The sequence below is a fragment of the Xenopus laevis genome, chromosome 2S (genome assembly GCF_017654675.1).
Source record: "Xenopus laevis strain J_2021 chromosome 2S, Xenopus_laevis_v10.1, whole genome shotgun sequence".
NCBI classification, from domain to species: Eukaryota; Metazoa; Chordata; class Amphibia; order Anura; family Pipidae; genus Xenopus; species Xenopus laevis.
In genome coordinates, this window is record NC_054374.1 from 160723141 (window position 1) to 160737813 (window position 14673).

At 39.4% G+C, this 14673-nt stretch overlaps 1 protein-coding gene across 8 annotated transcripts in view; it reads right to left on the bottom strand.

The window, feature by feature from the left end:
* LOC108710030 (teneurin-4) overlaps positions 1–14673 on the bottom strand; it is an 835304-nt gene that overhangs the window by 68025 nt on the left and 752606 nt on the right. For 5 of the 8 annotated variants that reach the window (XM_041584600.1, XM_041584601.1, XM_041584598.1 and 2 more), the window contains 2 exons: positions 8911–8937; positions 5275–5421 (listed from right to left, as the gene is read on the bottom strand). In XM_041584600.1, coding sequence (XP_041440534.1) covers positions 5275–5421; positions 8911–8937 — 174 coding nt within the window. The remainder of the gene's footprint in view (positions 1–5274; positions 5422–8910; positions 8938–14673) is intronic. The other 3 variants (XM_041584599.1, XM_018250378.2, XM_041584597.1) reach the window with 1 other exon arrangement.

Sequence of the window (14673 nt, forward strand, 5' to 3'; positions counted from 1 at the left end):
CTTTATATGGTCACAGAACAACCCCTCAGTGACTTCTAATATCCTTATCATTTACAGTATATATATATATATATATATATATATATATATATATATATATATATATATATATATATATATATATATATATATTAAAAATAATTCCCTCTCTACAGGGCATACTAATATCTCAAATACTATACAACTGATATGTATATAGCGGTGGTCCCATTTCTCCCAATTAAACTAAAGTGGCTAAGGACCCAGTGTAAATATTTGCTGAGAGGGGCTGAATACATTAAAGCCCTAGTTCTCTAGCTCTTCATTTGGAGCCTTGGCTTAGGATTGCAGATTCACTCAGTTAAAAAAGCAGAAAAAGGGTCCATATGGCGCTTTCCCCAATAACATCTGCCAGACTCAATGCGAGACAAGACTTCTTTTCCCATCACAAGGAAGCCAAATCCTTGGAAGCCTTCCCTCACATTGGCACAGAACCCCGCACGCAGAATGAGAGAGATCTCAAGGGCACTTGGGAGAGGAATTAAGGAAACCTCCTAATACTCTATTGACATGTACAGGCGCTGGCAAACTTTAATCAGGAATTCAGCAGGAAAGGAATGTTATGGAAAGTTTCTCTGACAGATGGAAATTGTTTTTCAATTTGATGCCACAACATCGATATATATTTGCAAAAGCTTATTAGAGAAGCACTTTTATACCTAAATTTTAATTTAAACCAAAAACATAATTTCAAATGAATTCCAGTTTAATGTGACCAGATATGCTGGGTTTCTATAAATCTAAATACATTTTAAAAGTTCAGTGGTGTTGTTTACTTTGCTTTGCTTTGTCTTATCTCAATCCCTTTGTCAATCAGTACAGTAAAGCAATCCATTGCCTTCTGCCCATCTTTAGAGTGTGTTGACTGACACGGCATCTGCCATGGATTTTAGAAAATGCACACTTTAGTATTCTTTAGATGAATTAATCACACTTTTATCTGATACCTGAGTTTGTCTTAAAAAGGTAATTTTGTTCAAAATTCCTGAAACCTGTTAAAAAGCAGCAGCCTTCCCCTGCTTTATGGCAGCTGAGATATTAACTATCTGTATAACAGAGCATTCTGTCCCAGTGGCTGCACAGATCCTATCTGATCCCCATTGTAAGCAGCAGTCCTGTCCTGCTTTATGGCAGCTGAGATTCTAGCTATCTGTATAACAGAACATTCTGTCCCAGTGCCTGCACAGATCCTATCTGATCCCCATTGTGAGCAGCAGTCCTGCCCTGCTTTATGGCAGCTGAGATTCTAGCTATCTGTATAACAGAACATTCTGTCCCAGTGGCTGCACAGATCCTATCTGATCCCCATTGTGAGCAGCAGTCCTGCCCTGCTTTATGGCAGCTGAGATTCTAGCTATCTGTATAACAGAGCATTCTGTCCCAGTGGCTGCACAGATCCTATCTGATCCCCATTGTAAGCAGCAGTCCTGTCCTGCTTTATGGCAGCTGAGATTCTAGCTATCTGTATAACAGAACATTCTGTCCCAGTGGCTGCACAGATCCTATCTGATCCCCATTGGAAACAGCAGTCCTGCCTTGCTTTATGGCTGAAAGTCTAGCTTTACCCATGTTTTAATCGCTAAATGGTTACATGACTAAAGAAGGATGTGCCAGTAGAGTGGCTCAAAAAAGAACTTAACAATAGTTAAAATATATATATTTTTGGAAACTGGATATATGTAGCAATTAGAAGAATAAAATATAGATCATTTACATATAAAAATTAGATTTTTGAATGACAGTATAATATTATTAGAAACCAAAAATGACTATTTTATTAAATTATTGCAAAAGAATTAAACTTTAACAAGATCTAGGGAAGAGCATTGGATTTGACATTAGGAGGTAAAACCTGTCTGTCTTCATGACGCTGGGACAGTTTGGGAGCAAAATCCTATTTTACGATGCCAATTAAGAAAATCTCCAGCTTTATGACGGCTGCACTTACACTAATCCTGTTTTGTGAGCCAAGTCATTTCAGTGTCAGACAGAGCAGGATTATTGGAGAAGCCACTTTGCATACTCAATGGCTCGCGAGCAGCGAAGGCTCTTCACATTCCGTATACTATAATATGACCAGGAGGAGTTTTCCCACTTCCACTTTTAAATTGAAAGCATGACACTGCCAATTCATAGGTCACTTTGTACTCTGGGAATGTGGAAATACTCATCAAAGTCAGGCGAGGCTACACTGAAAGTGGAATTTAATTCTGAAATGTGTTTTGATAGCAGAAGTGCTTTGGTGAATCTTACTATTTCATGCTTTAGAAGTTCCCCGATTGCGATTCAATTTGAAAGAATACCCTGCCTCTAACTCATTAATTGCCATCAGAGGGTTTTAATCCATCCCACTGCTCTCTGTCCCCCTCTAACAGCAATGGCACAAACAGAGTGTGTTTTGCTTTCCTTAACATTCCAACTTGTTAGGCGGGTGGTCAATAACCCCTCTATTTTGCCCTGAGCTGGCACCAGTGTTTTCATCCTGCCCACTGCTTGAATTGCAGACACTCTGTCCTGACCCTTGTAAGCTTCCATTACTTTCTTCTAGCCCAACCCACTTCTTAAGCCACAGACTTCCTGCCCCATGTGCTTCTCCTCCTGTAGCAATCTATAACAATTTTAGTTCCATCCACTGTCTGAGTTACAAACTCCCTACCCCTTAAATAGGGTTGCTACCTGGCCGGTATTTTACCGGCCTGACCAGTAAAAATAATGGATGATCCCAATGTTATTTATAGGGAAAAAAGTTAAATATAAAGGAAGGCTGGTATTTTTTTTCCAGAAAAGGTGGCAACCCTACCCTTAAAGGATAACTAAAGCTTAACTAAAGAAGTAGCTAGAAATGTTGTTTTATGCTTTTTTACCAGCCCAAGGCAACCACAGCCTTAGCAGTAAAGATCTGTGTCTCCAAAGATGCCCCAGTAGCTCCCCATCTTCTTTTCTGCCGTCAAGCTTTTCTATGAATACTTTTCTTCCACTATTTAATTAATGGAGAATCCTGAAGGTTTCGACTGAATTAAAGGAGAACTAAAGCTTAACTAAAGAAGTAGGTAGAAATGTTGTACATGATGTTTTGTGCTTCTGTACCAGCCCAAGGCAACCACAGCCCTTTAGCAGTAAAGATCTGTGTCTCCAAAGATGCCCCAGTAGCTCCCCATCTTCTTTTCTGCTGCTTCACTGCACATGCTCTGTGCTGCTGTCACTTACTGAGCTTAGGGACCCACTCACAATATACAGTACACATAGAATAGAAATGTCACAATATAAGGCTGATTAGTAATTAATACACATAATTACTACATGATAGCATAGAAACCAGTGCAATCAGCATCAGAATTTAATAATCAGCAAACCTGTAGCATCAGCTTATATTACAGCCAGGGAAACTCATTTTCTGCTGGATAATTAGTGACGAGCCCTAAGCTTAGCTTCTCAACAGCCAATCAGAGCCCACTGAGCATGTGAGTGTCACAGACACTTTCCAAGATGGTGATCCCCTGTGACAAGTTTGAAGTCCTGGATCATTGCTGCTATTGACAAGCTGAAACTTTGGCCTCGTGCAATAAGTTCACTATATAAAATATGGCATTTTTAGCCACATTCATTTTTAGGGTTTAGTTCTCCTTTAAGCTGGCCATAGATGTGCAGACTTTAGCCTTGTATTTGACTAACGATTGCACGGTGCAATCTTCTGACCTGCCACCATTCAGATTAAATAAAGTAGTAAAAGAACGAATCAGATGATGTTCTGGGCATGACAGCAAGTTATGTCTGACAAATAGCAGTGACAGTCACCCATTGATATGGTCAATGCAGAGAAATTATCATTAGCCGACAGAAATCTTCTAACCTGTCCGATTGACCAAACGACCGATCGTCGTGGTATGAAAAATGTCGGGACGATCCACACACGGTCTGAAAATCGTATGAATCGCAGGTTTATCTTTTCGTCTATGGCCTGTAATTCTGGTATTCTGTAAACTGCCATTAGTGTTCTAGTTCAGCCCACAGCTTGAGTTATAGACGTCTTGTCCCTCCCCTGTAAACTGCCATCAGAGTGTCCTAGCCCAAGTCTCTGAGCTTTAGGTGCCTTATCTAAGCTAAACATTGAACAAATGATTAATTATTACACAACATACCTTATTAGTGTACAACCCTTAAGGGTCAGGCGTTTTGGTTAAGGTCACTGGGCGTTTTGGGGAGATTTGGTTGCCTGGCGACTAATCGTCTCGTTTTTGTGGCGACCAATCCCCCCAAACGCCTTCCCTCACTCTGCGCCGGCTAAAATGAAAAAAATGCCGGCGCTAATCACACGTGGCGGTTCGTTTTCCAAAGTCGCTCACGAGGAAACTTCAGGCGACCAAATCTCCCCAAAACGCCCAGTGTGGCCTGACCCTTAACTGCCCATTTAAACAGAGGGAGACTTTAAATCCCCCTTAAAGGAGTGATCCACCTTTAAATTAACTTTGAGTATGTTGTAAAATGGCCAATAATATGCAATGTTTAATTGGTCTTCATTATTTATTTTTTTTAGGTTTTTAATTGTTTTCCTTTTCTTTTGACTCTTTCCAACCTTCATATGGGGCCTGGTGCCATCTGAAAAAACAAATGCTCTGTAAGGCTTCACATTTATTATTATTGCTACTTTTAATTACTTACCTTTCTATTCAGGCCTCTCCTATTCATATTCCAGTCTCTTATTCAAATCACTGCATGGTTACTAGGGGTAATTTAGACACCCTAGCAACCAGACTGGCAACATTTCAAACTGGAGAGCTGCTGAATAAAAAGTTAAATAACTCAAAAACCGCAAACAAAAAATGAAAACCAATTGCAAATTGGCTCAGAATATCCCTCTCTACATCGTACTAAAAGTTAATACAAAGGTGCATAACCTCTTTAAGTCCCATTCTGACAGTCCTGTTGAACTACTGAGGTAAAGGACTCATTTAGCATGTGCTTTGTATGAAGCTGAGACTGGCACACAAATGCATGTAATAAAGCATACATGCACAGTACAGATCTGCCTGATTCACCTGGTAGAAAATAGAAGTGGACTTGGGATGAGAAGAAGTGATTTGAATGAAGTGGAAATAAATTGCCTGTGAGTACTCTTTGCCTAGAGGGCAATTACTAGACCATGCCCTGCAATTACTCCATCACAAGAATGGGCGTGTGACAAGTACTTACTATAACCAGCGTGCTCCTGTTACAGGGGCTTCCAGTTCCACGTACCTGCATCATTATCTTTTCCGTCATTGCATGCTGTTTCCATGGAGATGTCACATCCGGATCCCCTCCAGCCCACCTTACAGACACAGTGCCACCCATTCAGATCCAGGGTGCACCTTCCATTCCCATTGCACAGTCCAGGGCAGCCCTCTAAAAATAAAAACAGAACAAATACATGGTTGATTTGCTTATACAAAACCTCCAATTTCGTTTTAAAAAGAAAAAATAACAATCTATGTCATGCTTAAAGAGTCCCATGATCCACTGCAACAGGTACACAGGAATATACCCAAGGCTAATGGTACTCGGTGTCAGACTGGGCCGGCGGGACACCGGGAAAAAATCCGGTGGGCCCCAGCCCAGATCCTTTCTTTTGTGAAAGCCGCTTCCTCCCTCCCTGGCCCCCAGCGCAGCAGAAAGCAAAAGAAGGTAGGGCCAGAGAGCACTTTGCGTCTGGGTTGGGGGGCCCAAGGCTGTAGCCCTGGTGGGCCCTGGGCCCCAGTCCAGAGCTAATTGTACATGAGTGATCACCAGTTCGCTCCTGACCCAACAATTCTTGGTTTAACTAAATGACTCATGACGTCCCCCGTAAAAAAATGGCATAAGTCAGCCAGTTGTGACACTGCTGAGGGGGAGTAAGTATCAAGAGTCATTAAGTAATTCATGGATTGTATGCAATAAATGTATGAAGCAATAGATGGAATGACTTCCTTCTCCCTATCTGCAGGGGCTCCTCCATAACAATGATATACATCAGGAGTGCCCATAATTTACTAATCCAAGGTCTTCTTTACGGACGTTGTCCCATTATGATCTAATACTTACCAGCTAAAAGTCTACTGGTAGATCCCGATCAACCTTTTGAATACGCTTGATAAACATCATAGGGAAGAACCAGAGGGGGTAGGGTGAAGCTGGTCTATTTCATTTCAGGATTAAAACATTAAAGGAGAACTAAAGCTTAGCAAATAAGTTGTGTAAAAATGCTGCCCATTATGTTAGGGCTTCTGTACACGCCGAAGGCCACTTAAAACGCCCCAAATTGCTGCCCATCTTCCTTTCTGCTGAATGTTAGCTCTTTTGGCAGGGCCCTCTTGTATTTTATTTTTGTATTGTACTTTTTATATACTCCCATTTATTATACATTGCTGCAGAATATGCTGGCATATTATAAATATACGTTTATAATAATGATAAAAATTCCCAGCACATGCTCTGGGCTGAAGTCCGTTACCTAAGCGTAGGAATCGACTCACAATATACTGTATATATAAAATATAAAATTCACAAAGCAAAGCTGATTAGTAATTAATTCAGATTCACATGACGTTCTGCATAAGAATTAGATAATCATCCCTATAGATTCAGCTTCTATAGCAGTTGAAGCTCATTTACTGTTTGATGATTTCCCACTACTCCTAAGCTTAGGTTCTCAACAGCAGCCTAGAGTACACTGAGCGTGTGCAGTGCCACTGACTCACAAAAGATGACTGAACAAGATCCAAGATGTGGAGCTGCTGGGGACATTATTGAAAGGCTGGATCATTACGGTTATGTTTCAAAAAAAATGTAACATTTCTAACCAGATTTCTGCTTTAGTTAATTTCCATTAAATAAAGCAAAAAACAATCATTTACATTTACTATAACTTCCCAGGAAGCTCAATTTTTTAGTAAGAGTACAACTAGCTTATAGACACATACATGTGCATAAAGTCAATTAATTTGTATGTTGTAGTTTTGCTCAGGCTTTCAGCAACTGACAAGTGAAATGGTTTTGATTAATCATGGAAATATTTGGTTTTGTCTAAGAGATGAGCCAATTAGGAAAAGGCAATCAATAATTTACAGCAACACTAAAAAATGAAAGTATTTTATAGAGTTGACAATATAATGTACTGTTGTCTTGCACTCATACAACTGGTGTGTTTGCTTTAGAAACTCTACTATAGTTTATATAAACAAGCTGCTGTGTAGCTATGGGGGCAGCCATTCAAGCACAGGATACACAGTAGATAACAGATAAGTACTACTATAGTTTATATAAACAAGCTGCTGTGTAGCCATGGGGGCAGCCATTCAAGCACAGGATACACAGTAGATAACAGATAAGTACTACTATAGTTTATATAAACAAGCTGCTGTGTAGCCATGGGGGCAGTCATTCAAGCACAGGATACATAGTAGATAACAGATAAGTACTACTATAGTTTATATAAACAAGCTGCTGTGTAGCCATGGGGGCAGCCATTCAAGCACAGGATACATAGTAGATAACAGATAAGTACTACTATAGTTTATATAAACAAGCTGCTGTGTAGCCATGGGGGCAGCCATTCAAGCACAGGATACACAGTAGATAACAGATAAGTACCACTATAGTTTATATAAACAAGCTGCTGTGTAGCCATGGGGGCAGCCATTCAAGCACAGGATACACAGTAGATAACAGATAAGTACTACTATAGTTTATATAAACAAGCTGCTGTGTAGCCATGGGGGCAGCCATTCAAGCACAGGATACACAGTAGATAACAGATAAGTACTACTATAATTTATATAAACAAGCTGCAGTGTAGCCATGGGGGCAGCCATTCAAGCACAGGATACACAGTAGATAACAGATAAGTACTACTATAGTTTATATAAACAATCTGCTGTGTAGCCATGGGGGCAGCCATTCAAGCACAGGATACACAGTAGATAACAGATAAGTACTACTATAGTTTATATAAACAAGCTGCTGTGTAGCCATGGGGGCAGCCATTCAAGCACAGGATACACAGTAGATAACAGATAAGTACTACTATAGTTTATATAAACAAACTGCAGTGTAGCCATGGGGGCAGCCATTCAAGCACAGGATACACAGTAGATAACAGATAAGCTCTGAAGAATCCCATTGTATACTACAGAGCTTATCTGTTATCTGCTTTGTATCTTGTGCCTTTTCTCCTTTTTCAGCTTTGAATGACCGACTCCATGGCTACACAGCAACTTGTTTTATATATATTATAGTAGAGTTTGCGAAGCAAACTGTAATGCAAGTTCTTCCAGTGCAGCACAACGGTACATTACATTTTACATTTTTGGTGTTACTGTTCCTTTAAAGGAGAGGGAAAACCAATCTGTTGCTAACACTGGGCACACATGGCCTTGTCTTTGGGTCAAAGGTTGTAAGATCCTGCATCATTTTGCCACACATATGGCCAGTCAAGATATTTTCCACACTGGTGGCTCATTATTGGGAGAGTAAGTACTACTGGGCTGCGTCGGCTTAGAAGCACCTGTGTCTGTATCACTCTAATATTTAAAGGGAAAGCTGAACTATTTTATAATAAGTTAGAAGAAATTTTGCAAATGGCCTTTCATTTTGTTTAAATCTCAAAACAAGAGAAGAACAGAGTTCAATTCCTAACCGTACATTCACATTACACTAAATTGTAAAGGTGAATTTGCCCTTTAAGCCCTTCATAACTAACCACCTTTAAAGCAAATTCTCTTTAAATGGCAAATTGCAGGAAAAAAGAAATCAATACATTTTGTCATTAATTTGCTGCGCGCAGATGAAAGAATATCTATAAAGTTCCGTGTGACACAAAGACAACAGGAGAATAAGGAAGGAAGAGCAATACAGTACCTTTCACTACCTTATCCAGATAGTGAGCTTGGGGAATAAAAGACAGGACATTTAAGGTAGGGTTGAATAAGTGCTGCCTACTAACCGGCTGTGCAGGGACTACAAAGCACAAAGGGAAAGAAGAGGATTGAACGTTAATGGAAAAGAAGAAGTCTCGGCTCAGGCAGCAATGGGTGGATGGAACAAAGAACATGCACAGTGATCAGCCCATATAGTCTTGTATGCCTTTATTTAGAAATAAGGACACTTCTTTAAGGCCTTGTCTAATTATAAATCCTAATGTTCTGCCTAGATTGGATAGATTATTTACATTTATTCTTAATGTAAAAGGTCACTTTTATGCTTAGATGGGGAAATGTAATCAAATGCTAAAAAATTCATCTTCCTGTCTCTCAAAAACAGCAGTCCTGCCCTGCTTTATGGCAGCTGAGATTCTAGCTATCTGTATAACAGAACATTCTATCCCAGTGGCTGCACAGATCCTATCTGATCCCCATTGTAAGCAGCAGTCCTGCCCTGCTTTATGGCAGCTGAGATTCTAGCTATCTGTATAACAGAACATTCTGTCCCAGTGGCTGCACAGATCCTATCTTATCCCCATTGTAAGCAGCAGTCCTGTCCTGCTTTATGGCAGCTGAGATTCTAGCTATCTGTATAACAGAAAATTCTGTCCCAGTGGCTGCACAGATCCTATCTGATCCCCATTGTAAGCAGCAGTCCTGTCCTGCTTTATGGCAGCTGAGATTCTAGCTATCTGTATAACAGAACATTCTGTCCCAGTGGCTGCACAGATCCTATCTGATCCCCATTGTAAGCAGCAGTCCTGTCCTGCTTTATGGCAGCTGAGATTCTAGCTATCTGTATAACAGAACATTCTGTCCCAGTGGCTGCACAGATTCTATCTGATCCCCATTGTAAGCAGCAGTCCTGTCCTGCTTTATGGCAGCTGAGATTCTAGCTATCTGTATAACAGAACATTCTGTCCCAGTGGCTGCACAGATCCTATCTGATCCCCATTGTAAGCAGCAGTTCTGCCCTAGTTTATGGCAGCTGAGATTCTAGCTATCTGTATAACAGAGCATTCTGTCCCAGTGGCACAAATCCTATGTAAAACCATCATTTTATATCACGGCAGCATTTTGAGGACTAAAGGAGTGAACGACTGCAGTATAGTTCCACATAAATTGAGAGTGCAGGATATTTCAGAAGGAATTCTTCAAAGTCCCCCCTCCCATTTTATGGAAAGGTTTTGTTGACCTGTGAAGATTCTGTGCGAAACAATGTTCCACAACCCTTAGCTGCGAACAGGGGTAATCACTGCAAGCATCTGGAGTCATTTATTTACATTTTTAATCTACTTTGTATAAAGATGTGTCCATATTATGTTCGTTTTTATATTTGTCCAGAATTTTCTTTTGCCTCACTGCACTTCATTGGCAACAAAACATACATGGAAGGGAGGGTACTGAGAGCACTAGAGATGGAGGCCAGATGGAGCAAATCCTCTGTTTATCCAGAAGGCCCCTCTACAACAATTTTTTCCTCTTTTCTGTTTATCATATAAAAATATTTATAGATAATATCCAAATATTTCCATCTTAGTTTGTTTTGTATGAAGACTCCATTATTCCATATGGACACGGTCATCGTTTCCTCTTCCAATGACCTTATTTAAAGTCTTAAAATCTACTTGCAACCGAGGGGGCATAGACTGAAATCAATGGGACATAGGATAAGGGAGGGCATAGGTAAGAAAACATACACTGAAGAGATACCATACAACCATGCCGGAATAGCTATTACATTATAGTTGCAATGTGCCTACTTTGCCTTGACTCTTAGGAGGTTATTTATTAAAGTCAGAATGCTAAAAACTTTTTACTATAAAATCTGAATTTTTAGTGGGAAAAAAACCTCGATTTTTTTTTTATCGATTATAGATTTATAATACCCTGAGGCTGCAAAAAGTCAGAATCTAAAAATCCAACATCTCAGACTTGCCAAGGTTGTATCTAAGTCAATGGGAGAGGTCCCCATACTATTTGGCAGTTTCTGTGGTCTGCACTGGAATTAGCCCAAAAATTCGACTATTTCAAAACGAATGATTCAATAGAAGCGCTCAATAGAGAGGCCCTGAAACAAGATTTAACTGTGCAAGCTCTAAAAATATTGTAATTTGAAAAACAAAATTTAAATTAATGAATATGAGTGACTGAGATTGTAATTCTAGAAGGCATTGTGCACATTTAGGAGGTTATTTATTAAAGTACCAAAATGTCGAAAAATTATAGGGTTTTTTTTTTACTATAAAATTAATCCTCGAATTTATTTGAGATTTATTATACCCCAATGGAGTTGCTGGAATTACCCCAAAAATCAGGCTATTTTGGCCTTTTTGGGCGAAAATCTGAAAAAGCCAAGTGATTCAGGAAGAACCTCAGAAAAAAATCGTACGATTCGCTTTTTTTAACTTGATTTTAGTGAGTTTTTCCCGGATTCAATTCAATTTTGCTTTTTATAATAACAAATAAGGTCAAGCTGTGGATTCTAGTTTGGTCGGACTTTTTTAAATTAAATATTCAGAAAAATTTAGATTTGGATAAATAACCCCCTTACTAATGACTCCAATGGCACCTTCATCCCTGTGCTTAATGTCTGTTTAGCAGCCAGTGAAACACACTTCACATTTCTTGAATGTAAAAAAAAAACACCAATTAGCCATGTGAACATACTACAAGTTCTTTGTAGAACCAGTTACTCTTTGGAGAGAACTATATCATTGGGTACAAGTCCAAAAAAAAGTCTCTATGGTGGTAAACGTTGCCCGGGAACTGTAGTTTAATGCAACCATTCATTAGTTTGTGTTAACTAGCCTTCAGCTGTTGGAAACTTGAAAGCAAAGATCTGATTGGTTGTTGTATGCTACTGAAGTGGACAACATGTTGGCCATGTTGCTCCAGAACAACCATAGTACTTTGTTAGACTCAGATGCTTGCATAATCCCTTAGTATAGATGTTCCTTGTGCATATAAAAGCATTAAGCATTAAGCTGAAGAGCAATGGGACATTAGCTTCTTTTTCCACTAGGAAAGCAGACAACGCAATGACACAAGACATATAAAGATTCAACAGAAAACGAAGGGATGCCATGCAGGTAGACATTAAACAAGGACAAGGGGAAACGCTTACCGCAACGCTTAATATCATTTCGAGTCAATGTCCTTTCATCTGTGCCAATATTACTGACTTTATGAGTTTTCATTCGCACCGCTCTACTCTGCTCTCATTGACGTTTATGACTTTGCCGAATTGTTTTTAGATTCAATAAATTTATTGAGCCAATTCTTTAGGCAATAAAGTTTACAAGGTCACAGAATATGCACGATTTAGGAAGGCAATGTATTTGGCCTGCCCGTAATCTTTCAGATGCTAACAGCCCTTGCTTCTAACAGAAGGAGTTAAGGGCTGTTATAGCACCATGTTATGTATAATACATATGTGTACTGCTAACTGATTAAAATAAAAGGTCTTCCATTTCTAGGAAGTCATTCTTCATTTAAAAAGTTATCCCATATCCTACATCAATGTCCAACATATTGGGGCAAATTCACTAAGCCGCGAAGCGCCGAACGCTAGCGTTAATTCGCTAGCGTTTGGCATTTTCGCTACTGCGCAAATTCACTAACGAACGCTGGCGTAGTTTCGCTAGTGTTACTTCGGAACCTTACGCCAGGCGGATTTTCGCTAGCGACGAAACTATGCAAATTCACTAACTTGCGCAGTGTACTGAACGCTACCTTTTACGCTAGACTTCCTTCGCCACCTCAGACCTGGCGAAGCGCAATAGAGTAGATAGGGATTGTTTCAAAAAAAGTCAAAATTTTTTCTAAGTCCCAAAAAACGCTGGCGTGTTTTCTACATTATGGGTGATAGGCTGAAAAAGATCGAAAATTTTTTGGGGCTCCCCTTCCTCCCCCCTACATTTCCTGACTCATGGCAACTTACCTAGACAGTGGGCACATGTGTAGGGCAAAATAAAATTTTTATTTGCTGATTTGAAGGTTTTCTAGGCATTTGTAGTGCAGATACGTGTTCCACCATTGAAATTTGAATTTCGCGCCGTATGCAAATTAGCCTTCGCTAGCGTAACTTCGCTTTATATAGCGAATCAACGCTAGCGCAACTTAGCAACCTTACGCTACCCCTGTGCCCAACTTCGGATTTTAGTGAATTTGCGGAGCCCTGGCGAAACTACGCCTGGTGAAGTGCGGCGAAGTGCAGCAAAGTTGCGCCTGGCGCAACTTCGCATCTTAGTGAATTTGCCCCATTGTGTTGTACATTGATTTGAGCTGTCTGTTGACTGGAGGCCAAAGTGGGTGAAATGTGGTTAATAAATTAACTCTATCAAATAAAGGTTCACCCAGAAATTGCAGCCCCCCTCAAAGGGTCAAACAATGTATCTATTTGGACAACAAATAGTAAAATGTTTGTACAAGACAACTGGAATTCTGGAAAAATATAGCTAAAGCTGATGAGACTGGATGGCTCAGTCTATGCAGATCAAGAGGCAGATTTATTAAGGGTCGAACAGGAAATTCAAATAAGAATTTTCAACATTTGTTTTGGTCAAAACTCTTTTGAATTGCGAATTATCCAAACTAGATTCAAATTTGAATTTCGAGATTTACGAAACCTATACCCTGGGAATAATTTGACGATTGGCCCCTGCCGAGTTCATGTATAAGTCAATGGCAGAGGTCCAGTGACCAACTTGAAGATTAGCCTGACATTCAAGTTTTTTTCGGAGAAAAAACTCAATCCGAGTTTAGGTGAATTCGATTCGAATCCAATTCGAGTTTTCGGGTTGGTAATATTCGTTCGAGTTTTGGATGTTTAATTTTTTCCTAAAATAACCTCCCAGTCGACCTTCGAGTATATTCGAATTTATTAGAATTAAAAAAAACTCACATGAATTCGAAATTTAACCTTTTATAAATGGGCCTCCAAATGTTAGATGGACAGACTGACTGCCCATATAATTCCACCCATGATCACCCCAATATCTTGGATTAATACCTCCTCTGTCCTAACATGATGATCAATTATCCATTTTATACAGTTTCCCTTAGATCATCTGTGACTAGTTGTCTAGTTGAACACTTCCAAAATAAATTATTAGATTTAAAATCAGACACTTTGTCATGGATCCAATGTATCTGTCCCACTTGCATGGAAGGTTGAGCTTTACCTATGTGGTTGCTTTCACCAATGATTTTATTAATGGATCAGGACCCCTTGTTGTTTATATTGGGTCCGTAATTTCCCCTTTGATTCAGTGAAATTCCCTTCTACAATAGTCAACATTAGCTAAAAGGAGATAAGAATATATAATAATAAATTATATAATAATTATAAATTATATTCTAAATCTTGGATGCCGAGATGAAATCACATAAAAAATGGATAAAACCGCCTTAAATCATTATACTGATCATTGATCCACATAAGTTGGTTATCATAACTGGTTATTGTTTAGAAATTGCTGAGGTTTTACATATGCCTTGTCCAGGACTTTGGACAATGTATCCATCATTTTGTATGGGTAGATGCAAAAGGGAAAACTAAAGGCCAATGGCTGCTCCCTTAGATTGTTAACCCAAAAATTTGGTCCCTGTGCTTTTCATAGTGGGTCTCCAGGATCTCTATTGATACAATTAAATGTCCTTCTTCTTCTATCCTCAGCTGTGGATACCAAGGTGGAAT